Source organism: Phoxinus phoxinus (genome assembly GCF_949152265.1).
Source record: "Phoxinus phoxinus genome assembly, chromosome: 17".
Taxonomy (NCBI): Eukaryota; Metazoa; Chordata; class Actinopteri; order Cypriniformes; family Leuciscidae; genus Phoxinus; species Phoxinus phoxinus.
The window spans coordinates 23,521,780-23,547,890 of NC_136892.1; the positions used below are offsets into that span (position 1 = coordinate 23,521,780).

Consider the following 26,111-nt stretch of genomic DNA (forward strand, 5'->3'; position numbering starts at 1 on the left):
AGACTGATGCTGTTCAAAAGAGATCAGCAAAAGCCCTTTAATTTGCATGCTTCCCGAGCAGGCAATTTCCTCAACAATGGACTCAACACTAATGACACTGTTCATGCGCTTTAACCAGAGGCATCTGAGAAATGTGTCTTCTCATTGTCAGGTGCTTTTAGGGTCAGGTGGATAAATCAAGCATGCCACTTTCTGAGCAGTGCCAAATAGAGAACACAGCTTTTGTTTCAATCTCAAAAAAGCAAGTCTGTATTTTACTCACGTATAAACCTTCATCTCCAGTATTGTTTCTCCTCTATTAATGAATTTAACCCTTATGAGACAGGTTACTGTTTTATGTTTTAATGATGTATAGTAATTTCAAAATGAATGCCTTATATTCCTTTAAAAAAATTATAATTAGTTCTTACAGTAAACAAATTCAAATAAATGGTGATAAAAAAGTAAAGTTTTTATAACCCAATTATTCTGAATTAACACTATATGTGACCCTGGATCACAAAACCATGTCACATAGCACAGGTATGTTTGTGGCAATAGCCAACAATACACTGTATGGGTTACAATTATTGATTTTTCTTTTATGCCAAAAATCATGATATTTAGTAAAGATCATGTTTCATGAAGGTTTTTTTGTAAATTTCCTACCGTAAATGTAAAACATTTATTTTTGTGAGTGAATGCAACACAATAGCGAACATATATGCACAACTTTAAAGCTGATTTTCTAATGTTTAAATTTTTTGCACCCTCAAATTTTCAAATAGTTGTATCTCGGCCAAATATTTCCATACATCAAAGGAAAGCTTATTTATTCAGATGAAGTATAAATCTCAATTTAAAAAAATGGACCAATGTGACTGGTTTTGTGGTCCACACACACACACACACACACACACACACACACACACACACACACACACACACACACACACACACACATAGGCCAATATAGTACATTTTCAAGTAATTTATTATTTTAATAAATTATATTGAATTTTTTTATATGAAGAATATTTAACATGATATAATTTTAATCTGTAGATAATATAATATAGGGGTTAAATGGAACAGGTGCACTTTAGAAATTTGCTTAAAATCACAAATAATAAACACTAGCCTATAGTAGGCTAGGCGGACACGTATTTAATAAAACGACTGATAAAATGTTAACAGCATATTATTACTTTATAATCCAACTGTTTAAGAGGAGGGCTACTAGCCTATCTAAACCTCTCCTGCTAACCCACATCACTGAAAACCAATCCTGCTCCTACCCACAGTCTCCCCTCTCGCGACGGAGCGCGCCAGAGGAATGGAGGGCTGGATCACGTGATTGCCGGTGAACTTGCCACTCCAGCCCCTGAAAGACAAGTGTAATTTGAAGAAAAGAGAACAAAGAAATCAGAGAGTATAAATCCCTCGGCTAGTCTGCGCTTGGTCACAGTAAAGCTCGAGAGACAGGCGCGCGCGCTCTCTCTCTCTCTCTCTCTCTCTCTCGCGCTCGTCTAGTAAAGTGTCCCGCGCGCATGCAGGTGGTGCGTGCGGCTCTGAATCACAGCAGGATGATGCGATCTGCACAGCTTGTCGCTGCAGTCTTATACTGTTCAGTGTGCATTCATTCTCTACCGGTTCCAGACGGAAACAGCTACAGGTACAACAAACCTGCTGCGGTGAGTGATTGTAAAATTATTTTAAGAGACTATATCTAGAAAATAGTAATTAACATAAGTAACTTGTAATAAAGATATACATACATGGGAAAAAACTAATATCTAAACGAACGAGTCGCAAATATTGACATATAAGCATCTGTTTCACTGTGAACAAGTGAAAGTTCACATTTTCTTGGAACATGATTTATTACCCATTTGTTACCATTCACCTGTTTCACAAGGATCTACACAAGATATGCTAGCCTACTACAATAAACAAAACTTGTGTAGATGAGAAAAGAAGACAATACCTCTGACCAGCAGAGATTAGTTTTATTTTTTATTTTTATTCTTTTTATCACAAAGCTCATTTACATTATAGTTGCATGGGGTAGGCTACCCTTTTCGTCGTATGGTGACGTATGGTCAAGACCCGTCAGTATTGGGGTGAGACTGTGTTAGTTAAATGTATGGCTACTGTCACAGTTGTAGTGGAGATTAATATTATCTACGTTTTTTTGTCTTTGAAAAAGCAACATTTTGATTAGTTGCGTTCACATTTTATGCTGCTACCAGAATTCTCTTAATGTTCTTTATTTAGTTATTTATTGACTTGTTTTACTCATTTACCAAACGACTCAAGAATCTAAAGAGCTTGTCTCGATTCTACTATTGGATTCCATTCTATTTTTTTTTTTATGACTGTGCCATCGATAATTTCGTTGTAACTGTTAATAAGTGTGGTTTGCCATATTTGCATTTGTCTTAAAGGTGGGATATAGCCTACTATTGGAATGTTGTTGTTTTTTTCAGGTAGTGTGTTTTGGGTCAGTGAGTCATTGGCAGTAAGTGAAAGGCAGGGTTTTGTGTATGAATGCACCGATTCAAACTGGCTTCCAAAAATAACATAATGCCTAGGGTAAAAAAAACACAATTTATAATGAACTTTAGCATAGCCAAGCAAATATTTAGTTAATACAATTCTTATTTCTTTTTAGACATGGAATAATAAGTTAATTTACATTTATAAATTAATTCACTTCAACCGCTCCATCAGATGCCATTTAGGATGTGGTGCAAATGTTTGATTTAGGATTTTTTTTTAAACATTTTTATACACATATAGCCATTGCTAAATAAACTCACTGCATTTGCATTAATTTGTCAGTATCATGCCTTTGAATCCATATTTCTGAATGTTATACTTTAGAACCAAACCCAGCTCTTTTATGTTGAATTGGTTTCAGAAAAGATCTTTAACTGTCCTGTAGTCTTTATGGTTTCAACTTCTTGCTGATCCTCGAAGAACTGAAATCTGGCTATAAGAACTTTGTTTTGCACAAAGAAAGAGAGGGCTTGTAGGGCTTAGAGGAAGTGGACAAAGAAGAACTACAGATGGCTGTTGTAACCCAGTTGGCAAATATCCATACAGAGATTTTTGCAGGGAAAATGTCGGGCTAAAAAACACACATCTATTTGAAACTGTGAATGAAAGAGCAGAAACGAGTAGTTGTAACAGGGCGGAGAACAACTGAACACTGTCTTTGTTTTCAGAACGCAAAGCATTACCACAAAATGACAATGAAACATTGCATGATGTCAAAGCATCTGGCTATAAAGAACAGCTTCCTTTTATTGTATGTTTGTCTTGACCCACTTTGCCAATCAAATAGGAATGGCACCTGCAATCAAACCAGCTCCAGACGTTTTTAAAAAGCATTGTTCATGTTTGAAAGTTGAGAGGCAGCTCTGATGCGGAGCATGTGCTGTCAATTTGTTCCTCGAATGTTGACAAAGCGGGAGCAGGAGATTATGCAGGCAGGGACAAGTCATCTGGCACGCTGAGCAGGATAACAAACCCTGTGTTTGCTGACAGAGAGGAAAATGGAAGGATCCAGATAGCTACCACTGCATTTGTTGACCCCCCTGAGAAAAAGAAAAGCTGATGCCCTTCTTTAAGGCATTGTGCACGCATCACAAGCTCCATGAGAACTGCCAAAACATTATACAACTCGGTCAACACACTAACCAAACATGACTAATGTGCAATCCACAGGGTTATGCAAAATGCTGAATTCCCTTTCAAATCATGAGCTAGAATTTGAATCGATTTGGCCACACAATACAGGAAGTTTGATTGGAATTTGAGAAGAAGATTTTCATCTATCTATCTATTTATCCATCCATCCATCGTTTGTTTGTTCGTTCTATCCTCTTTAAAATCATGAGCTGCAATATGAATTGAATTGGCCACACAATACAGGAAGTTGATTGGAATCTGACATGTATCCCATCCATCCATCCATCCATCCATCCATCCATCCATCCATCCATCCATCCATCCATCCATCGTTTGTTCGTTCTATCCTGTTTAAACTCGTGAGCTGCAATTTTAATTGAATTGGCTACACAATACAGGAAGTTGATTGGAATCTGACAAGAATTCCATCCATCCATCCATCCATCCATCCATCCATCCATCCATCCATCCATCCATCCATCCATCCATCCATCCATCCATCCATCCATCCATCCATCCATCCATCCATCCATCCATCCATCCATCCATCCATCCATCCATCCATCCATCCATCCATCCATCCATCCATCCATCCATCCATCCATCCATCCATCGGCCAACCGACCGACCATCCGTTCTATCTATCATTCTATCATTCTATGGCACCGGTCTATCTGTCTGTCCATAAGGCCTATAAACTCTCAAACTTCAAGGATTTTTAAACCTAATTCTTTAGGTTTAGGATTTAGGATTTTTTCTAATTCAAATTTTCAAACAAGTCTTTGTCAAGCCAACATTCAAAAATTGTCCTGACAAAAGTTTGTCATTCTCTTTGAATTTCAGTTTGTGCATCAGTTTCAAATTCAAGAATTAAATTGCGATTTAAAACGTGTTCTCAATTCAGTTCTGAATCGTGCACAATCCAGGATGTAACCTTTGTAAAATTTTAGGGAGAGGAAAGGAAAATATCTTCTTACCCCTTCACCTTGTTAATCAGCACCAATTATTTAGTTTTGGTTATCCCTATAACCCAATCTCAACATATAAGAAAAAAAGGACACACAAGGTTAGAGGGTCGAGTCTATAGGTCAGGGTCATTTGCAACACACCACCTGTGGAGCGGTTTGGTTTAGCTTTCTTGCCCGTAGGCTCAAATGAGAGCATGATTGACACCAGAAACCCTGATGTACCTGGTTCTGATTCAAACCCCCATTTTCCAGTCACCTGACCTTTAGATACAGAAACCTCTCACCAGCTGTTTTCTATCTCTACTGAAATGAAGAGACAAGAACTTATGCTCTTGAAATACCTTTATTTCAAGTTAATGGCTGCTCCTGGCAATACATCAGATGTGATATTGACTAGTTGTTCCACATGGAAGCGAAAGAGTTGACAAGTGGAAACCATTAAAACGTTTATAAGCTCTAGTATTTTCCCTCCCTAGACTTGACTTTAGAGTAGACACTGATGGTCTGCCTTGGATGCACTAGGCTATGAACATCTTCAATCAACATCATCCCTATCCTGTTCCCACTAAACAATCTTCCTTTTCAGTGTAATCACTTAACTTATGTATACAAGCCCAAAAGAATGTAGATCTCTGGAGGTCTCTGCATGTAAATATTTACCCTAGTCCGATTTCCTCTGGTTCATACATTATCTAGTTGTGGCCTTTTTTTAATGTGCCAGAAAATGCCTGTAACAGGCTGGAATTTCTTGTTTGTAATTTTTCTCTGGACAATGCCATGCTCGAGAGAGACAAAGAGACAGAGCCAGGATGTTTGTATCATAGATGCACTGGAATTAAATAGCCAAGCCAGAAAAGCAGGATGATAGGAAGTGCTGTTGGCTGTATTTCTAGGGCTTGCTGAGTCAGTAGTAAACAGTCATCCGAATGTAGAAAGGCGTTTGAGTTTGTTTTGGAAACGCATAATGTTTCGCTCCTGGTGCCGGCTGTGCTGATGAATGTAAGGGATCTGTCAGGAGTTGGTGACATCATTCGGATGCCCCATAGAGAAAGATTCGGCTACAGACAAAGAGGTTATCCTCAGGAACCCTGTAGAGATTGGCACGGTGCCAGGCACGCCAACTCTCTCTAAACCTTCTTCTTGCACTGACATGTCAGCTCTTTTCTTCTGGATTTCCCCCCAAAGGCTTGTCGTCGGCTCAGGATCTCTGTGTTTTGTTTCAGCATAACATACTGTATCATGTTAGAGTTTTTACCCACTGGCCTATTGACCCACAGATGCACATGCTGGTGGTGAACATGGTGGTATAAATGAGCAGTTAATTACATGTATGCAGAAATGCAGCCTAGTTTTCATTTACATTAAAATGATTCCCAAATGTTGGATATTTGATATTATAAATGGAGATGTTAAAACTAATAGTTCTTCTGTATGGTTTAGAACATGCCAGATCTTCCCGCAGGCACAAATGCCTGATGTTTGGATGCATAAAGGTGTTACTACCGCTTAAGGTAAAATAATTCCCAGTTGTTTTTGTTTCTCAGCTGATGAGAGGCATATATCTGTCAGGAAGGTATCATAAAAATGTCAAAAATGTGCACAACATGATGAGGTTTGGAAAAAGAGAGTTTTGTTTTATATGGCCGCAGTGCTTCTGAAGCCGCTTTAGTGGGTTTCCGAACGGACTTCCATTTTCACGTTTCACTACATGCAGGTGGATGCTGTAAAATATGCCCAGACTTGAGGAATGTCTGGTTGAGAAAACTTTCTGTAAATTGGGCCTATTGTTAAAATGAGATGTGTGCGTGTTGGGGTAAATTGTTGGCAAAGTAAAGATTTCCCAGCACAGTCCCTCAATGCTACAGTAACATTTAATCTTTTTTTTAATTAGTCATAAAGGAACAGTTCATCTCACCCTTTTTGGTTTTCATTTTTGGAGCTTGAAAGATGTGTATGAAAAATGAAAAGGTTTGTAAAAATTCTCCTTTTGTGTTCTATGAACATATCAACAGGTTTCAGTTTAATTTAGCTCTTAGATTCGCCACAATTATGGAGCAGTGTTTCATAAGATCTACTTATAGATTGGTAGTTGGGATGTTTGTTGAAAAAAATTCTGGCTGCGTGCTTTTTCTTACGAGACTTGGCAGTTTCAGCTGATATAATATTATGTGTCATTACATCAGCAACCTGATCCATCTTGTTTGCACTTAGCACCTCCACCTTTTATAACATACTGATAGCCTATTATGAAATGTGGTAACAAAATTGGATCATAGAGTTCATAGTATTTCTATGACTTTTTTAAGTCACTACCATTCAGTATAAGATTTTTTTTTTTTTTAAAGAAATTCATACTTTTATTCAGCAAGGACACATTATATTGATCAAAATTTCACAATATTATTTACTGTATTTTTGATTAAATAAATGCAGCATTGATGAACACAAGAGACTTCTTTCCAAAAAATGTAAAAAATAAAATAAAAATAACGAGCATAAACGTTTGAACGTTAGAGTACTTGGAATTGTGTGTTGGTTATACAGAATTTATCAGTTAACATTTTCTAGAAGGGGGGAAAAACATAGGCTGTCTGCTGAGTTTTGGTTTGAAATGGGAGTATGCGTGTTTACTTTGGCCCAAGGGGTCTGTTTTATTGATTTAGGCTTTAACCTTTGACCCTTGACTCCCGTTGAACCTGAGACACCCGGGTGTTTTTCTTCCACCTCCGTCGCTCCCTATGTAGTCTTGAGGCCAGTTTGTCATCGCTGAAAGGTTTGACTGCTCTACAATAAACAATCTTGACTGTTGTACAAAAAACTTGCCTGTCTCCAGGTTGTTTAGAGACTGCTTAAATTACATGCTTTCAACATGTATGACCATTTAATGATGGTTCAGCCCATGGAAAGTCCATGCGCACTCAGCGGATTTGAGAAACAAACTGAGAGTAGATAAAGTGCGGTAAATTCTTCACTTCTATCTGTGGAATTTGTGCGGTTCCTCATTGCCGGGGGTGTGGGGTCATGTTTTAGCAACGCTATCAAGTTCACATGTCAGTGGATTTTTACTAAGGTACTATGTCTCAACTTGCCCACAAATATTTGGTTGTTTTTCCATTTATTTGTTAAAATTGGTCTTGATTTACACCGTGTTCTAACCAGATGCTACGCAACAAGTGTCCAGCAATAAGCAGCAATTTGTCTCTTTGCACTGAATGTGAAACTGTTTGTTTGTAGCCAATCAGATGATATTTGATGTTTGATTTGATGTACTATAGAGTGCTGTAGGGATTACATATTTTTTTAGGCATAAACCAAGAAATGAGCATTTACGCCTTTCCAGTTCCATCGTCCTGAAGTCAATGGGTTTTTTGAATGGGTTTTTTTGTTAAATGCTTGAAATAAACACAAGTTCAAGTTCTTGTGAACACAAGCTCAAGTTATTTTAATGTCTTATTCTATGACATAAAATACATCAGATTTTGTACAAAAAACTAAACAAAAAAACTAAACAAGTGGCTAAACAGAGCTTGTCAGGATATTGAACATCACCACATCGAAAAGGAAAACTAATCTACTCATTAGTTCATTTTCACAGCTTTGCTGTGTTTATAATCACGCTCTCGCAAACTATTCTAACTCAAAATTTCAGGAAAAATTAATTTTCAAGTTCAAGTTTCAAGTTGTTTTTGTTTATATAGCATATTTAAAACCAGCAAGCACATCTGACCAAAGTGCTGAACAACACAAAAATGACAAAAGGTCACAGTGAATTGAAAGCCAAGGGAAAAAAATTTGTTTTAAGAGACGATTTAAAAATAGTTAAGGACTGTGCCGATCTGATATACACCGGAACTTAAGGCTTCAAAATAAAGACTTAAAGAGTTGACGGAAGATTAGTGATGGTGATTTTGAAGTCATGCGACCATAGCATAGTTCATTTACAGGCAAGGGTTATCTTTTTTTTTTCTGGCAAGGTATTAAAGGCGTATTAAAAAAAAAAAAAACATTTGATAATTTGTGAAGATTTTCATGATGAAGAAAACGTGTAAATATCATAAACGTTTGTTGGCCACGTATTTTCTGCAATAATCCAATAGACAATGTAAAGATCCTATTGTTTTTTGTCGAAGGAACCAGTGTGATTCTATCTTACGGGTTGGCCTACAAAATACATCATCATGGCAGCAGCTCTCTATAATGTGGAGCATGCTTTTGAACCAATGAGATTTTAAAGTGGGTGGGGCAAGCCAGTCCAACAAAAAAGATACAGAGAGATTAACTGTCCTGTCATTCTTCTTTGTCGGGGTCACAAGATTTTATCCCTGGTCGTTTTACCATTTGAAATGAAAAAAGTTTCATTACCAAATGAAAAAAGTCAAAAACATGCAAATAAAAACATCCATGGTCACTCATTTTTATTCACTTTAAAGCCACTCGCTTCATCATAGTAGTCCTACCTGCTCTCTGTGATAAAGAAACACTTAAACAAATTGCTTTTTTTTATTTTCAAACATGTTGCTTTATATTTCTAAATGTTTTATGGTTGTCTAAATATATCTTGTACTTAAATTACAGCTTTTAAAAGACTCCTTATGGCTACGAGTGGCGGAAGGATTTTTAAAAGCATTTTTAAAAAAATAGTTCAACCTATACCACCCCTGGCCTCTTAACCATGCACAAATTAGAGAGAAGTAGGTATAGAGAAGGAAAGCGAGCGAGAGAGGGAGAGATAGAGAGAGAGGGGGGGTTGTTAAACCAGCACAGCTGGAGTAGAGAGGTTTGGGGAAAGAGAGATATTGGGGCAATCTGACTTTCCCTTCAGGCAACTAACCTCCCAGTCCATTAACAGAACCATTTCCTTGAAATTTGGTTGAGGAAATTGACTGTGATAATGCTTCTTGCAAATTATCAGTGACGTAAATCCAACTGCTGCATAACTATAATTTGACCGCTCCCAATGTAGCCAACAATGTAGCCTTATTTGCCCCCTTCACTTTACTGTTTGTCCAGCCAGAACACCCAAGCAACCACCGAGCAACACCTTAGAATCTACCCAGAACACCATAGCAACCACTGAGCAACACCTTAGAAACTACCCAGGACACCCTAGCAACCACTGAGCAACACCTTAGAAACTACCCAGGACACCCTAGCAACCACTGAGCAACACCTTAGAAACTACCCAGAACACCCTAGCAACCACTGAGCAACACCTTAGAAACTACCCAGAACACCCTAGCAACCACTGAGCAACACCTTAGAAACTACCCAGGACACCCTAGCAAGCACCCACACATTTTTTATTTACTATTACAGTATTTATGTAGCATTTTATTATCTTTTTATCAGCTTTTTAATAAACGTGATAACTTTTAGATTTTTTATTAAAACAAATATATAAAAATGTGTTTCATTTTTTTTAATTGTTTATATTTAGTTACATTTTAATTTTAGTTCAAGTTTTAGTAATTTTGTATTCTTAATTTTGATAAAATGTGATAAGGTTTATATTTTGTATTATATATATATATATGTATGTAATAGTTTTAGTTTTAGTTTTAATTAACAATAACAATACTGATAGCATCACCTTAAGAACCACCCAGAAAAGCCACCGCAAAACCAAACCAAACCAAACTAGCCCATTTCAATGTTGTAGCATCTACGAATTATGTTGTTTCTGGTCAAAGGTGCATTTGACTGACAGCTTATGTGTGTGTTGACAGGACTGGTCTCAAAAGACCCATCACCATGGCCTCAAAAAGAGGAACCAACTTGATTATGTTCAGGATACCCTGAGTGAAGACTCTAGCAATAAGAGAGTGCACCCACACTCGGCTCTTCCCAAGAATGACACTGAGTTCTGGAACAGGCCTCGCTGTGGAGTCCCAGACTACCCCTCAGAGAAGAGAGGGAACGCCTTGCATTACTCAACCCACAAAGTAGGCTTGCTTGGGGGCCGTCATCGCCGAAAACGCTTTGATTTGTTCGGAGGACGCTGGGACAAAACAGACCTCACATACAAGTAAGACTTGCACGGATGGTGTTTGCGGTTGTATTTGGTTGCTGTGTCTACACTTATTGAGATGATAGACATAAAATGAATGAAACATAAAATCGTAAATGGGAGAAAACAACTTTGATGTATTTGCCAACGTACCATTTTGAGCCTTACTGAGGCCTCGCTGAGGCAATGATATAGCTATTTTTAGCATTCTAGCTTTAGTCAACACACATCTGACTGAATCTATACATTAAGTTTTTTTTTCCTTATTAAAGTGTGTTTTTAAATGAAATATTAGCTTTTTATGGCAGAAATACAGTATTTTATTGCCCACACAGGATATGCTAGGAAATAAATCAGAATGTTTCTCTCTTTATCTTCTCACATTTCCTATAGTTCTTATCGGTTGTAAAGAAGACCACACACTCATTCCAGCATTACACCCATTTAATTAGAAGCAGTAAACTGTCTCAGACCCGGGACTGCATGGCTCCAGAACACAGAAATACCAAGCCCACTTTGATTTAAAACAGTTAATCATTTTCTTAAACAGACACACACACACACACACACATGCACGCACACACACACACACACACACACACACACAAGGGGGTTTTGCTATCCTTGTGAGGACATTCCATAGGCGTAATGGTAAAAATGGGAATTTATACTGTACAAACTGTATATTCTATCCCCTTACACTGCCCCTATCCCTAAACCTACCCCTTACAGGAGACATTCTGCATTTTTACATTTTCGAAAAAATATAATTTAGTATGTTTATTAACCCGTTCCCCTCATGGGGACCGCTGGCTGGTCCCCACAATGGAGGTGATTTCAGGTTTTACTATCCTTGTGGGGACATTTGGTTCCCACAATGTAATATAAACAAAAGCACACACACACACACACACACACACACACACACACACACACACACACACACACACACACACACACACACAGACACACACACACACACACACACACACACACACACACACACACACACACACACACGCACACACACACACACACACACACGCGTTGGGTTTTCATGTTTTATGGGGACTTTCAATGTGATTTTATATTGTACTAACTATTCTATCCACTAAACCTACCCATCACAGACAACTTTCTGTATTTGTACATTTTCAAATATCATAATTCTGTATGATTTATAAGCTATTTTCATCGTGGGGACCAAAAAATGGCAAAACTACACACACACACACACACACACACACACACACACACACACACACACACACGCACACAGAGAAAGAGAGATACAGAGAGACAGGTGCTATTCAGTCAACTTGAATTTTATTGGTTTTTAAAGGGATTGTTCACCCAAAATGAAAATTACTCTTTACTCACCCTCATGTCATTCCAAAACATCGGAAAAGAAGATATTTTGACATTGTCTCAAAATGTATTTTTTTTGTACATGCAATGAAAATCAATGCTGTTTTGAACGTCACTGACTTTCTTCAAACTATCCTCTTTTGTGTTGCACAGCAGAAATAAAGACAAACAGGTTTGGAATGACATGAGGCTGAATAAATGGTGACAGCACAATGTATTTTTGGGTGAACAATCCCTTTAAGAACCCTTTTTGATTGACATGATGACCTTACTGTTGTGGTTGTCTGCTCACCACTCCATGTTTTGACTGACTTGCCTCGTACATCTTTGTCTAAGATGGTTCCCACCGGACAGGACTCCTCTGTAATCTCAAGTCAAGCAGATCAGGAGAAGATCAGGAGAAGATGTTACATTTCAGAGCACTCATGTGTGTTACGGCAGCGGAGCTTCTAGTTTTCTCTTCAGTGCTCAGCGGGGGGTGAGATGAGGGCCCAGACAAAGAAAACCAGGCGTACAACCATGATTAAAACTGCCCCTTGATTTATGGCCCTTCCCGTAAAATATCACAGCCCATAAATCTCCCGTGGTTCTCCATCCAAATCAACCAACTTTGCTGTAGGGCAAACTTTACGTCTGCATACTGTAGAGACGGAAGTCTTAACAGAAAAATAGTCTTTTGGGCAACAGGGAAGTAGTGACAGATCTTTTCTTCCATATTGTGACATACAGCACTGCATTAGATTTACCCATCAGTTATTTATTGGATGGAGGCAGATCTGAATGCAAGCTTTCTGTCTATTGTAAGGAAGATCGAGTTATGACATTTTAATTAAATTTATAAGATAAAAACAAACAAACAAACAAAAAAACATGCATGGATGAACTGTTCGCAATAAGATCATTGAGGTGCATTTAGAAAATAGACGGTTTCAATGATTAACGTAAAATTTCCATTTCATTCCGACTTTAAAGTGAAAATGAAGAATTTTTATATCGGTCCATCCCTTGCAAGTATTTATTGCTTTTAAAATTTAAATATGACAAATATATAGCAAAAACTTTTTAATTTTAGTCTCAGTTGATGTTTGGCTAACTGGTTTGAGCAAGACAAACCTAACCGTGTTGCACCCTGAAAATGACCATTAGATTCCTTCCCCCCCGAAATCGTGTAATTTGTAACCTAGATGCTGCCTCATCAGAATCTGATGTCAAGACAGCAACACACACACATACTTTATCCCAGCATACCCCAGTCAGCACCATTCTAATGCTGTGCCACTATGTGCTGTCATGACTCACGTCTCTGAAGGTTGTTTATGAGCTAGCACCTCACTGTCCTCTGTAATTTGTCCCCTCACTTAATGACGGACTGTATACATGTGAACAGTGAGCTCAAAGACACCAAACCTCGTCCTACCCCCACTCCCACGCTTTCAATTGAGTTTCTTTACTTTAATGACTGTTTTAATGAGTATGTGTTTCTCATGTCACATGTGTGCAGTTTTTGGGGGTCTGAAGTCATTTGCATCTTAAGGTGTTTTCAGACCTGTAGATCTTTCTTTTTTTTTCGAAACAGGGACATAATTTGTTACAATGTTGCATTTTCTTCCTGGTTCGGTTCGATTTCACAAAGCAACATTTCAAAGCGTACCAAAATGTGTTTATGCAAGTCACATGTGAGTAAAACTGTCCTCTTATTGGTCAAATTTCACCTGTTTACGTTTCCTGTGTCATCCATCAAGATGGATTGACATTCACTCCGCATCCACATTCACTCCGCGGGCTTATTGTGGCTCTCGTGACACTCGCAAACATTTAACATCCAAAAAAACATGTCTTAAACCAGACGCTAATTTGCGCTGCTCTTGGTAGATTGCGTTGGTCTTTATGGAAATGATCCGGCTAAGTCTGTGTTCTTTAATTTGTGCGTCGTCAGAAGATCACATGCAGAACTTTCTACTCCCATCAATTCTTTTTTTTTGGAATTGCGCTCTCACGCGAATTTGCCCTGTTTAGTGTTCATGCCTAAACGAACCAAACTAAGGGAGAAAACACACCAGGTACACACCAGATTCCAGAACAAAATGATATCCAGGAAAACACCCTTAGGGTGTGAAAAAACAAAATAATACATTTTGTCCTGGTTCGCTTAAAGGTGCTCTAAGCGATGCTGGGTGACGTCACTTCTTGTTGACATTCAAAGTATTGTCAAACAAAACGGAGGCTAGCTAGACCCTCCCTCCTCCTCATCCCGTCTCCTCCCCCTCCCTTCGTTTCCCAGTGAGCATAAACAACGGCTCCGTCATAAACAAATTTAGTCAAAGTTGTCAATAGCCTATAAATGAACATTCAAATTTATAACAAACAGTGGGTGAATACAATCATTCACACAAGCTGTCGCCCTACTGTGAGTTTGCTTGATCATTTACAATAGTGATCGATCGCTAGCTGCTATAAACCTATATGTTGTATTCACTAAAGTTTGCGCTGACTGCATAGATCATGCTAATTATATCCTTGTGTTGGTTAGGCGAACACGAATGTCCATTTAGAAAAACAAAAACATTTATTTACCCACCTGTCCAGCAAAAACAGAGCTACCTGAATGTCGGATTGGAAGGCCCTCTGGCGACGGAGTTCTCGCCACCTTTCGCAGGCTTTTCCAATGTAAATTTGGGACTTTGCGCGTTCCTTATCCTTTCCCTCTTTGCAATTTGTTCATCGGAACGTCGTCTCTTTGGTTGTGTGTCGGCCATATCAAACTTCAAGAGAATATAATTCTAACTTCCCTCTTCATACTTCTATCTCCTCCTCCACACACCCCTTCATGTGTACGCACACTAACCCTCCAAAACTTTGCTTGTCGGTTATTGGCTGGAACACTGTTTGTTATGTTTCGCGGTGCGGGTTGCCCCAGTTTGTTTTTGTTGCCGTTTGTGGAGCCTGGGCTGTCTACAGAGACCGTGTTTTTTTACAGTGTGTTCAGGGGACAGGCAGCTAGCAGATAGTGAGGAGATGTTTGCTTTATGTGACAAAAAATGTTTTGGCCTAAAAAACGTGTGATATCGCTTATAGCACCTCTAATGTTCACACTGTCGTTTTTAAGACAGAACCTAAAGATAAAAAAGAAAAAAACTTATTTTGCGACGGAACTTAACAAAACATCCAAAGCAATGCTGTGTTCTGGGCTAAATGCGCTCATTGTATGTGTGCACGTATGATAATATTTTGACCATCTGAAAATTTCCTGTTTTTGCTTTGTTTAGATGTCTTTTTTATGTTGCGTTCATATTTCAGTCGAACCGCACGATAGTTTGTATGAAAAAGGTGGGTCTCGATCGCTTGTTTGTTTCGCACCAGGGTTTGGATGGCAGTGTTCACACTTATTCAAGTTAACCGCACTAACAGAGCAATCGCACCAGAGTCTGTTTTAATCGAACCAAACCTGCCAAGTGTGAACACACTAGGGTGTATTACCATCTGTCTTGTTTGGTTCGATTGAATCCAACTTAAGGTCGTTTCCCCTCTTGGTGCGGATCTTTTGGGCAGGTGTGAATACAGCAATCACACTCGGGTGCAGACGAAACAACCGTACCGAGACCCAGCTGAAGAGGTGGACTCGGTCCGGTTCCAAACGAACACTGGTTCGAATTTCTGTCCAATGAATGGATGACCTTAGCACATGTGTGGTTTTGTTTACAAATTTTGGTTCACTTGCAAAAAGGGCAGTGTGAAAGCGAACCACACCAAACAAAAACAAAAATCAACACTGTATTTGGTCCGGACCAAAGCAAGTGAACTATAGCGGACTTTCCTGGTGTGAATATTAAGTCTAGTGTGAGTGCACCTTCAGTGGATAATAATGAACGACACCTGTGCAGCGAGTTCCACATGGAGGCCTCTTGTGGTCCCCTGGGGGTGTCCCCAGTTTAAAAACCCTTGACTTTCATTTTTTTTGGGGCCACTGTATTGGATTTTTAAGAGTCACTAGTCTAAACCTGGTTTAAATTCGATCTATTCTTTTGTGACTGTAGCGAGAGTCAAGAGTTAAGAACATGATCCCAATTCTAATTGGTACAGCGATTATGGCAGGACAGTTTTTTAAATCCACAGACTACCACACTGGGCTCTCTCCCGCTGTCATAGCTCCTGTCTGGGCTTGCAGACGGCAGAGGCCCCACGATCTTAGATGGTCTGTGGCTCCAACATGCAACCCCAGAGCGATCCTCAGTCCCACAAAGCTAATAATGACCAAAGCATGAAGGTGTCCAAGCATGGAAAACAACATAGAGGTACCAGTCACTATAGCTGCTGGTCAGGAGCTAAACAATACTTCAGATGTGCTGCTTTAAAACATTTCATTATTTTTTTTTAATGAAATGCACCAGAGGGAAGCTTTATGGAACATGATACGGACTTGTGGTCCACCAGTTTAAATGCGCTCGGTGGGGATTCTGCTTGTGAAAATAAGCATGCATGTCTCCATCAATCAGCAAGCTTTATAATGCAGGTCGTCTTTCATCTGAGAGAAGTTAATCCTCTGGGCTCACTCCATGAGGGATGCATGTTCATTTGTAAACAGCATTCAAACATCTAAGCTGTTCATCAAGAATAGAAAGAACAATTGTTTGTTTTTAGGAGGAAGCAAATCTAATTCATGGAAGAATGCTACTAAAGCCTCTTCAAAACAATTGTCACTAGATTAGTCTATTGTGAATTATTTTGAATTAAGATCTTGTTAAATGACAAGAAACAAGAGTGGTGAAATATGATGCTATGTATTTCTACAATGCTTAAGCACTTAGGGGTACCATCGATAGGGGTGCCATCACTGTCACACACTGATCAAGTATCACATTTGTTTTGTGATTGTGGTCAGAGAGCGTAGTGGCAAACATTCAGACTGCGCTTTGCTTTTCACAAAAGACAGATTCTGATCCAGTTCCTTAGTTCACCACCAAGAAGGGTAGCAAACATGTTTAAATAAAGGGGATTATGGAGGTCATGCACTTTCATCCAAATGGGTGGTCTGTAAAAAGCGTTTCTGAGAGTTTGTGCTCGTGTTACAGGATCATGCGGACCCCTTGGCAGATGAGTTTAGAGAAAGTCAGAGAAGTGCTGCGGGAGGCACTGCGGGCCTGGAGTGACGTCACCCCTCTCACCTTTACTGAGGTCGTCAGCGGACGGGCGGATATCATGATCGACTTTAACAGGTAAAAAAAAAAAAAAAGTTGTTTTCGCTGTCCACTGTGTGCCTTGCATGTGTCAGAATCCATGTTGATGTGTTTAAAGGGGTCACACACATTTTGTCATTTTATTTTTTTCACTCGAGGTCCAGATAGGGAGTCTTGCATCATAATTCATGCATGAACATTTTCCACTCGGTTTGATGTTTTTTTATTGCAGCTTTAGAATTATGTAAATGCACTCTGTTGTGATTGGCTAACGTCCTGAAATATGTAATGAGCTTGTTTATGGGGAGAAATATTTCTAAATAAGTCATATTTGCAGCTTAATTTCGATAGTCTTATATTATCTTTTTGAATTTGAAAGAAAAAGCTCTGAAAATTAGCCTACAGAATGTTTCATAATCCATGAAACTCTTATTTTAAAAAGATGAATACAAATCCGATTTATTATGTTATGACCACTTTAAAGTTTGCAAGTTGCATTCCAAGAATCATCAAAGACAATGTTTCAGTGAAAAAAACTACTTTCAATTTAGCTCACTTTCACTTTATATTCTATAAATCTGTATTTTATTGATGAAAACTGTTTCTCTGGCCTCTCATTTTACTGAGCTTGTAACGCCACATTGTCAGTTGAGAGATGTGTGTTCATTGACACAAAGAGGAAAAGTTTCCACTTCACTAGTCAAACACAGACGCTTTTCATCTCCTCTAGAAGTGGGAGATTAGAGAGGGTGTCGGTTTAGGATTATAGGTTGAAAATTTACACTGCACGTTCATTCATGCACGTGTGTTACGTTTTAAATTCCCATATAAGAAAAGTCATAACTCGGAACACCCGTGGGGTTGAGTTCTAAATATGGACACGCAACACTGCGGCTCAAAATCAAGCCCACAATTTCTTTCTTTTTGAAAAACTAACCTGAATGTTAAAAAGCATGAGTTTAGTTGGTAGCAGATTACTAAAAAATGCATACCCCCCATATTATTTTGCAATGTGGAGAAACGCAATTCAGAAAAAACCCTTGTATGCTTTGTGATTTATGTTATCGTTAGTTACAGCACTAAAAACATGAATTATCATAAGCAAGTATGTTGAAAGATACCGCACAATTTACTGAAATTCTGTCTAAAAAGTATGAAAATTGTTTGAAATGTTTATCTAACTAATTTTTATGACTATATCTTGACAACAATTTGGAGTAGAAACACAATAATTGTCATTAAAAAGCTGAGGTGTTTAAATGCTTTTTACACTATGCAGCTACACATCAGACCAATATAAATGTCCTCTTTTTCAACAGTGTGTTTTATTTGGCTCAAGGCTCTCGCTCCCTGCAGCGCTTCATTTTCTCAGTTTGCAAACTGTATAGTCCATATAAAAACGTGGATTTCAATTAAAGCACTGATATGCAGTTATTGTTTTTCTGAGATACACACGTTTGAAGCTCCAATGAGGGATAACGCTTTTCTTCAAAGCAGAGTGAAATATATCTAAATCCATCTCGCATAAAGCAGAACATCTGGGTTAATTTGTGTAGTTAAGTGTGGAGCTCTAGGCATGCCAATTTCATTTGTTCTAACTCAATCTTAGATTCCATCAACGGGATAGCAGTTGACCGAACATTTAAGGGTTTGTTTTAGCCAGAATAGTGGCCTTCCTTGACCTTTCAGGTCTTCAAGATTTAAAGATATGTGATCCTGCAAGGATGTGCGTAATTTAACCTCCCTACATTTCACAGTGGAAAATTTGGGGTTTGGTTTATCCAGTACCATTCAGCCAGGGTGGAATTTGGCATTCCATTAAGAACAAGGGAATCAGGAAAGTTACTCAGGTGTGGCAGTTACAGGACTATAATGTGGAACAGTCACATGTATTACGGCAATGCCTCTATGCAGGCCATTATTCTCACCCATTCCATACGAAGTGTGCTCATAAAATGATTTTCAGCGATCAGCTCATCAGGCATGTTGATGAAATAAGAGAATGAGAATCATTGGTATTGTCCTGTTGCCTGAGAGACTGTGTTTCACATTTAGGTACTGGCATGGAGACAATCTTCCTTTTGATGGTCCAGGAGGAATTCTGGCTCATGCCTTCTTTCCCCGAACGTACCGGGAGGGAGACATTCACTTTGACTATGACGAGTCTTGGACAGTGGGCAACAGTATGGGTTAGTGAGAATCCTGGTTCATTTGGTGCCCTGTCCTGTAAAAAAAAGATTTTTCGTTGTTTCCATTTTTACTGTGCAAAAAATGCAATTTACTGTGCAAGTCCAAGCAAAATCAACATTTGCACATCTCCGAGCAACACATCATTTAGTTTCTGACTGAATCAATGTTTTTGAATCATTTGAGTGAATACTTTAAGGACTCAAAATAGAGAGAGCTTTGGTGATATTTAAACTAAACTAATATTTAATTACTACAATAGTATTTTCGTGCATGAAATGACATAATAAGTGGAAAACGTTGGTCAAAAGCGTACACACACAATGTATTTACACACAAACTGACCACCAACCTCAACTTTCTGATGCCATCTTTATTTTTTAGCTCATCTGTCACAGAATGGAACATTCAGACAATCCTTGATCCTCCAAAGGCCACATTCTGAAGCTTTCAGATGCAGCTTGTAACTTGTTTTGTACTTGAATGAATCGAACTATTTGGTTCAAGACACTCTCATAAAGGAATCAATGTGCTTGAATTAATCAGTTGAATCACTCAATGATATTTGTCTGACAGAAATACTATATATATACATATTTTAATCCTCTTTCTTTTTACTAGGTACTGACCTTCTCCAGGTGGCCGCTCATGAGATTGGTCATGTTTTAGGATTGCAGCACTCCATGGAACTAGGCGCAGTGATGTCTCCTTTCTACACCTTCTCCTACCCGCTCCAACTGAGTGAAGATGACAAGCGTGGCATACAGTCCCTCTATGGAGCCAAACATTCGGATGACAGAAGGAAGAAGGAAGAGAGACCTCCCAAAGTCACAGAGACCAATGAGATTGAAAGCACTGTGGTGAGTTATATGGCTGATTCTGTCTGATCTTGGGAATCTTGGCAATCCTTCTAATTTGTTATATTTTTTTCCCTATCTTTCCAGCCTGATGCTTGCCAAACCGACTTTGATGCTGTATCCATGATCCGAGGCGAGCTGTTTTTCTTTAAGTCGGGTTATGTATGGCGGATCCGTGATGGTACACTCCAGGCTGGATATCCTGCACTGGCATCCAGGCACTGGAGAGGAATCCCGGGCAACATTGATGCTGCTTTTGAGGACAAGTCTGGAAACATCTGGTTTTTCCAAGGTAAATTGTCTCAAAATAAATTAGACATACAAAAGGTTTGGGTGGGTATCTTTTTTTTTTTTTTTTTTAAGAAGTCTCTAATGCTCACCAAGTCTGCTTTTATTTGATCAAAATACAGTACAAACAGTAATATTGTGAATTATTATTACAATTTCAAATGGCAAAGCTGAATTTTCAACAGCCATTACTTCAGTCTTCAGTCACATGATCCTTCAGAAATCATTCTAATAGAATGCTCATTAAATATTTCTTATTAATCAGTGTTGAAAACAGTTGTGCTGCTTAATGTTTTTGTGCAAACTGGGATTAACAGAATGTTCAAAATAACAGCATTTACACTGTAAATGTGTTTATTTATTGTCACTTTTGATCAAATTAAATATGACCTTGCTGCATAAAAAAGTATTTCAATGAGTGAGTGAAATGAATGAATGAATGAATGAATGAATGAATGAATGAATGAATGAATGAATGAATGAATGAATGAATGAATGAATGAATGAATGGTAGTGTACGTGGACAATGATGGATTCTGTGGTGGTTTCTCGTGGGAGCACTGGCGTCAAAACAAATCATTAAGAAATTGCTCTAAGCAAACTAGATCTTTTAGCATGATGCAGTGTCAAATTACTCAAAAACGTTTGACTACAAGAGAGATCTGGGAATAACCCCAGCAAATAATATTTACAAAAAAAATTATCCAACAATTTTAATCAAGAAAGATACCAGAGAAAGAGACAGACTGAGGTGGGGTATGAGGGAATTGGCTAGCTATGTGTTCTGGCATATTTCTCTTCACGTAAACAGTCATTTTCTGGTAGAAGTATTTGTGCGTATTGCATTAAATTGATCGTGTTTACTGCCTTACATGGTTATGACAGGAGTTGAAATATGGGGTAGGGGTATGGACAGGTTTCATATCATGTACCATTTTAAGTTTTGCAGCTATTTGAAACCGTGTTTATTTTTATGTTTGTTTGTTTATCATTTGTTATTTTACTTTGATTTACAATGCATTTATTTTAGCTTTTTTATTTTCTATGTCACAGATGCTGTGATGTATTAAACCCCTAATATTCCTTTTATGTTCCTTATAAATATAGAAATCCTGCAATCCCAAGCATGCAATTCTCCAATTTCTTACAGCATTACATGCATTGCACTTTATAATCCAGTAAACTGAGCAGCCTTAGCAGGGGTTCAAGACGAATGGAAAATTCATCAGCCGCTGTTTAATGTAACTTCTCTCACCCACTATTCTCTCTGTAGGCCAGAGTTACTGGGTGTTTGACGCAGAGCGGCAGATCACAGGGCCGGACTCTGTACGCCGACTCGGTCTAACAGTGAACGACATCCAGGCAGCCCTTATGTGGGGGGAAGATAAGGCCCAGAAGATCTACTTCTTCAAAAAAGGAAGCTACTGGCGATTCAACCTGAAGGAAAACCGTGTAGACAGCATCCACCCTCGCAGCATGAGAGACTGGAGAGGCATACCCAGTGACATTGATGCTGCTTTCCAGGACCGATTCGGTACGGTTGTCACTGAGACGTGGACTAAATTTACATGCGCACCAATAATGTATTTTTTACAAATAATCAGAGTTAAGGACTTAAAGGGTTAGTTCACCTAAACAGGAAAATTATCCAGTAATTCACTTACCCTCAAAGCCATAGGTGTATATGACTTTCTTCTTTCAACACAATCGGAGTTATATTAAAACATATCCTGGATCTTCCAAGCTTTATAATGGGAGTGAATAATTTTTAAAGCCCATAATAGAGCATCCATTCATCATAAAAGTAATCCGTACGGCTCCAGTGGGTTGATAATATTTATAACTTTTATAAACTATAATCACTGGCTTCCGGTAATGGCCGTACGCGAGTCTAGTTCCAGCGGAAGAGTGACCTTTGACCTGAAGCGTGACGTAGGACATAGACGTAGACGCCTCTAGCGGTTCAAACAATTTAGACTTCTAATTCGTGACCGGTGTTTTGTTTTGCTCTATCCTCTGTGCTTCCGTGTTCGTCAATACGTCATGCGTCGGGTCAGAGTTCACTCTTCTGCCGGAACTAGACTCACGTGAGGCCATTACGGAAGCCAGTGATTATAGTTTATAAAGTTAAAAATATGGATTACTTTTATGATGGATGGATGCGCTTTTTTCGTTTGGCTGAAATAAGAAAGTCATATACACCTAGGATGGCTTGAGGGTGAGTAAATTATGGGATATTTTTTATTTTTGGGTGAATTAACCCTTTAATCGCAGTAAGATGTTTACATGACACGAGTAAACTTCTTTACTCATGTTTACATGCAACTTTCATTATTCACAAAAAAATGGTGGTTATTTTTACCACTGTTATTCACATACAGTAGCTGTGCTTCTGGTCTTAATCTACTAATGTCTTCATTACAATGTTTTTGACCATCAATACACTTTATTATATTCATGCTGCGCAACATTGTCAACATGAACTCAGCAACCCAAAAATGTAATACCTTTACCACTATGTTTATGAATCTGCGCATCACATCACAGTTGCTATTGCTATACGTTGTATTGCGTAAATCTCATTATAAACACATTATTAGGGTGCATATAAACATGTTTTTGAAATTACAAAGGTTATTCTTGATGGAAACTAAAGTCAAAGTCATTCTGTTCCTTATCTCGCCACAGGCTTCGCCCACTTCTTGAGAGGGAAGCAGTACTGGAAGTTTGACCCAGTGGAAGTGAGGGTTCTGGAGGGATACCCACGATATATTGGCATGGATTTCTTCGGTTGTTCTGCAGCCCTGTATCGATGAATCATGGGTGCAACTAGGCATAAATAGCAAATTAGTTTCTAATTTGTTCATCTTTTTCACACACCTAGTGCAACTAGTACCCCACAAACAGTTTTGAACCAATCAAGCTCAAATGTAATTATTCAAGCAGGGTTATTTTTAAAATCAGGTAAAGTGTCAGATATGCAGTCTCCATATCTGACCACTGGATTAAACACTTTTCTGTGGTTTCAAGCAGATACCGTGTATCTACTCAATCTGTCACTCAAGATGCTACATCTGCGCCACTTAAAGGGATAGTTCACCCAAAAATGAAAATTGTGTCATTACTTACCCTCAAGTTGTTCCAAACCTGTATGAGTTTCTTTTTTCTTTTGAACACAAAATAAGATATTTTGAAGAATGTCGGTAATCGGACAGTTGACCATAGCCATTGACTTCCACAGTAGGAAAAATAATACAATGGAAGTCAATGGGAGCTATCAACTGTCTGGTAACCAACATTCTTTAAATTATCTTTTGTGTTTAACAAAAGAAATAAACTCCTATAGGTTTGTAACAACATGAAGGTGAGTAAATGATTACAGAATTGTTATTTTGGGGTGAACTATCCCTTTAACCATAATACGGAAATTGACTGTTGCTTCTCGTCTGCATCACATTGACTCTCATCTCTCAGGAAAAGCAGGAAATTCTGGCCTTAAAATATTTTTCGTACGTATTGTGTAATTGATTATTTATTTTTGTGTATTTTTTGGCAGTATTGATAGTGTTAGGAAAACAGTCATTTTTTTTGCAAAATACCATAGTGTGCCATGCCATTAGATAAATTATTTGACAAATTGAAAGAATTTAATGGGTTAAAAAACAGTTACATGCCGTTGATAACCACAGAAGATCATTTTGACCGTAAAAACAAGCAATAACAAAAAAAAAAAATGCATTAACTATAATGCACTTATAATGGAAGTCTATGAGACAAGTGATTCCTAAGGGGGTTATTAAAGCAGAAATGTATGTTAATAGAGTAATTCCTCCATAAAAATGTGCTTTTTGAGTTGTAACGTTATCTAAATTGTTCTTTTTCAGTAGTGGGAATGCTTGGAAGAACTGGTAATAGACAGCGTGACAGGTGCTGTTGCTAAAATGTGTATTAAAGGTACAATATGTAAGATTTGTGCATATATTAAAATATCCCAAAATCACAAGGCCAGTGTTATATATTTTGTTAAGTTGATTACTTACAATATCCCAAATGTTTCCAACTATTTTTAAATCATGAGAAAATTGCAATTTTAACCAAGGAAACGGGGCGTGTGAGCAGGGGTGAGCTGGGAGTCGCCAGTCAATGGCGTCATATCCGCGTTACCCTCGGTTTCCGCTCGTACTGCGTGGAGTCCTGGACAAATGCGGAAGTTGTAGTTGTAGCGTCTATCAAGCAACAAACGTTAGCTTGTTTCGTGCAGTCGTTATGAAACACAATTAGTCTTTACCGATTGCAGCTGGTTCTGTCGACAAAGACAAGTCCCATAAACGTACGGGTCAATTTTATATATTCCAAATGTAGCATTCAGTAATAGTTATGTTTATGTAAGGAAAGTATTATTGCTTTAGGTTTGTTTTTAGTTTATTGACATTGTTTATCACGTCTGGTGTTTATGGCCATGTAAAAAAAATATAGCATGTGTTATACATAAAGATTAATCAGTCTTTTGGCAAATGATGTGGATATGTTCGAATGTACTTTTACAACAATTGTTTAGAACACGTAAAACTGCGCAGTGTTATCACAACAATGAATTCGACAAATACAGTAACATCTATGATAACCAATTTAGTGTTAAACTTTACTTTTCTTGCGGTTAATTCATTTTAATGAAATAAAAGCATGTCATTAAACACAACATTTATAAAAATAGAACTTTACCTCATCCATGATTTTTCTATTCCCGTCTGACTGATTTACATCCACGGTGGAGTTAAAAACGACAGTTCCCATCATTCCGCGCTCCTTCACATCGTCATCAAGCTACGCTGTTGTTGTTATTGTTTTGGAATGTAGCGCCCTCTAGCGGCAGAAAATCTTGCATATTGTACCTTTAAATCTGGAAGATTCCTTTAATGCCCTAAATATTTCAAAATAAAAGTGCACATATCTACTTACATTAGCAGTTTAAGTTCAGAGGCACTTTTGGTATAGGTGATACAAATGTAGTTACCAATGTTTACTGGACTTTGTAGATCTAGCTGAACATTTTTTTAAAATTTGTTTGTTGAAGCATTTAGTGCTCTTCAAACCGACAGCGATTTCATTCATTTTCAATGAGAAATGGCTATTTCACAATGGTTGTCAGTGTGTAAAGGACTTATGAAGACCTCTTCTTCAATTGTGATAATGTCTATGTTACAGTGCAGGTCACTGGTGCACATGTTGTGTAATTCCAATCAAACTTTTTGCATAGTGGGGCTACTGAGGTATATAATCCTTATGGCCTGGGTAATGATGGCTTTTGATCTAAGGAAACTGTACACTTCTCATTCACTGTTATTATAATTTTTGACATGTAATCAGTTCTTTCTCTTGTTATTGTTTTTAATTATCCATTTACTGTGTAAATATATTGTAAAAAGAACTGTATTACATTTCCAGCTCCAATAAAAGTCTCTCTTTGTTTATTGTATTCTGTCTAAGTATCTGTTGTCTCGGCTCATTTCAGAGATAATTTGATAATATGAATTATCAAAGATTCTGCATAGAGCTTTTGCTCCTAAATTACTTTCCTTTACAGCTT

General features: G+C 38.1%; 1 protein-coding gene across 1 annotated transcript; it reads left to right on the forward strand.

The window, feature by feature from the left end:
- The first annotated feature begins 1,289 nt into the window (after window positions 1-1,289).
- mmp11b (matrix metallopeptidase 11b) lies at window positions 1,290-25,999 on the forward strand. Its single transcript, XM_079585311.1, has 8 exons — window positions 1,290-1,673; window positions 10,370-10,668; window positions 17,088-17,231; window positions 19,248-19,381; window positions 20,001-20,239; window positions 20,324-20,528; window positions 21,798-22,058; window positions 23,213-25,999. The coding sequence occupies exons 1-8, from the start codon at window positions 1,530-1,532 to the stop codon at window positions 23,338-23,340; spliced, it is 1,554 nt and encodes a 517-aa protein (XP_079441437.1). The 5' UTR covers window positions 1,290-1,529; the 3' UTR covers window positions 23,341-25,999.
- Window positions 26,000-26,111: the final 112 nt, after the last annotated feature.

Excerpts from the sequence above, each read along its gene's own strand:
- mmp11b (XM_079585311.1), top strand. The coding sequence starts at position 1,530 with ATGCAGGTGGTGCGTGCGGCTCTGAATCACAGCAGGATGATGCGATCT. Across the intron at positions 10,669-17,087 it reads AAAACAGACCTCACATACAA|GATCATGCGGACCCCTTGGC; the intron begins GTAAGACTTGCA and ends CTCGTGTTACAG. Across the intron at positions 17,232-19,247 it reads ATCATGATCGACTTTAACAG|GTACTGGCATGGAGACAATC; the intron begins GTAAAAAAAAAA and ends TTTCACATTTAG.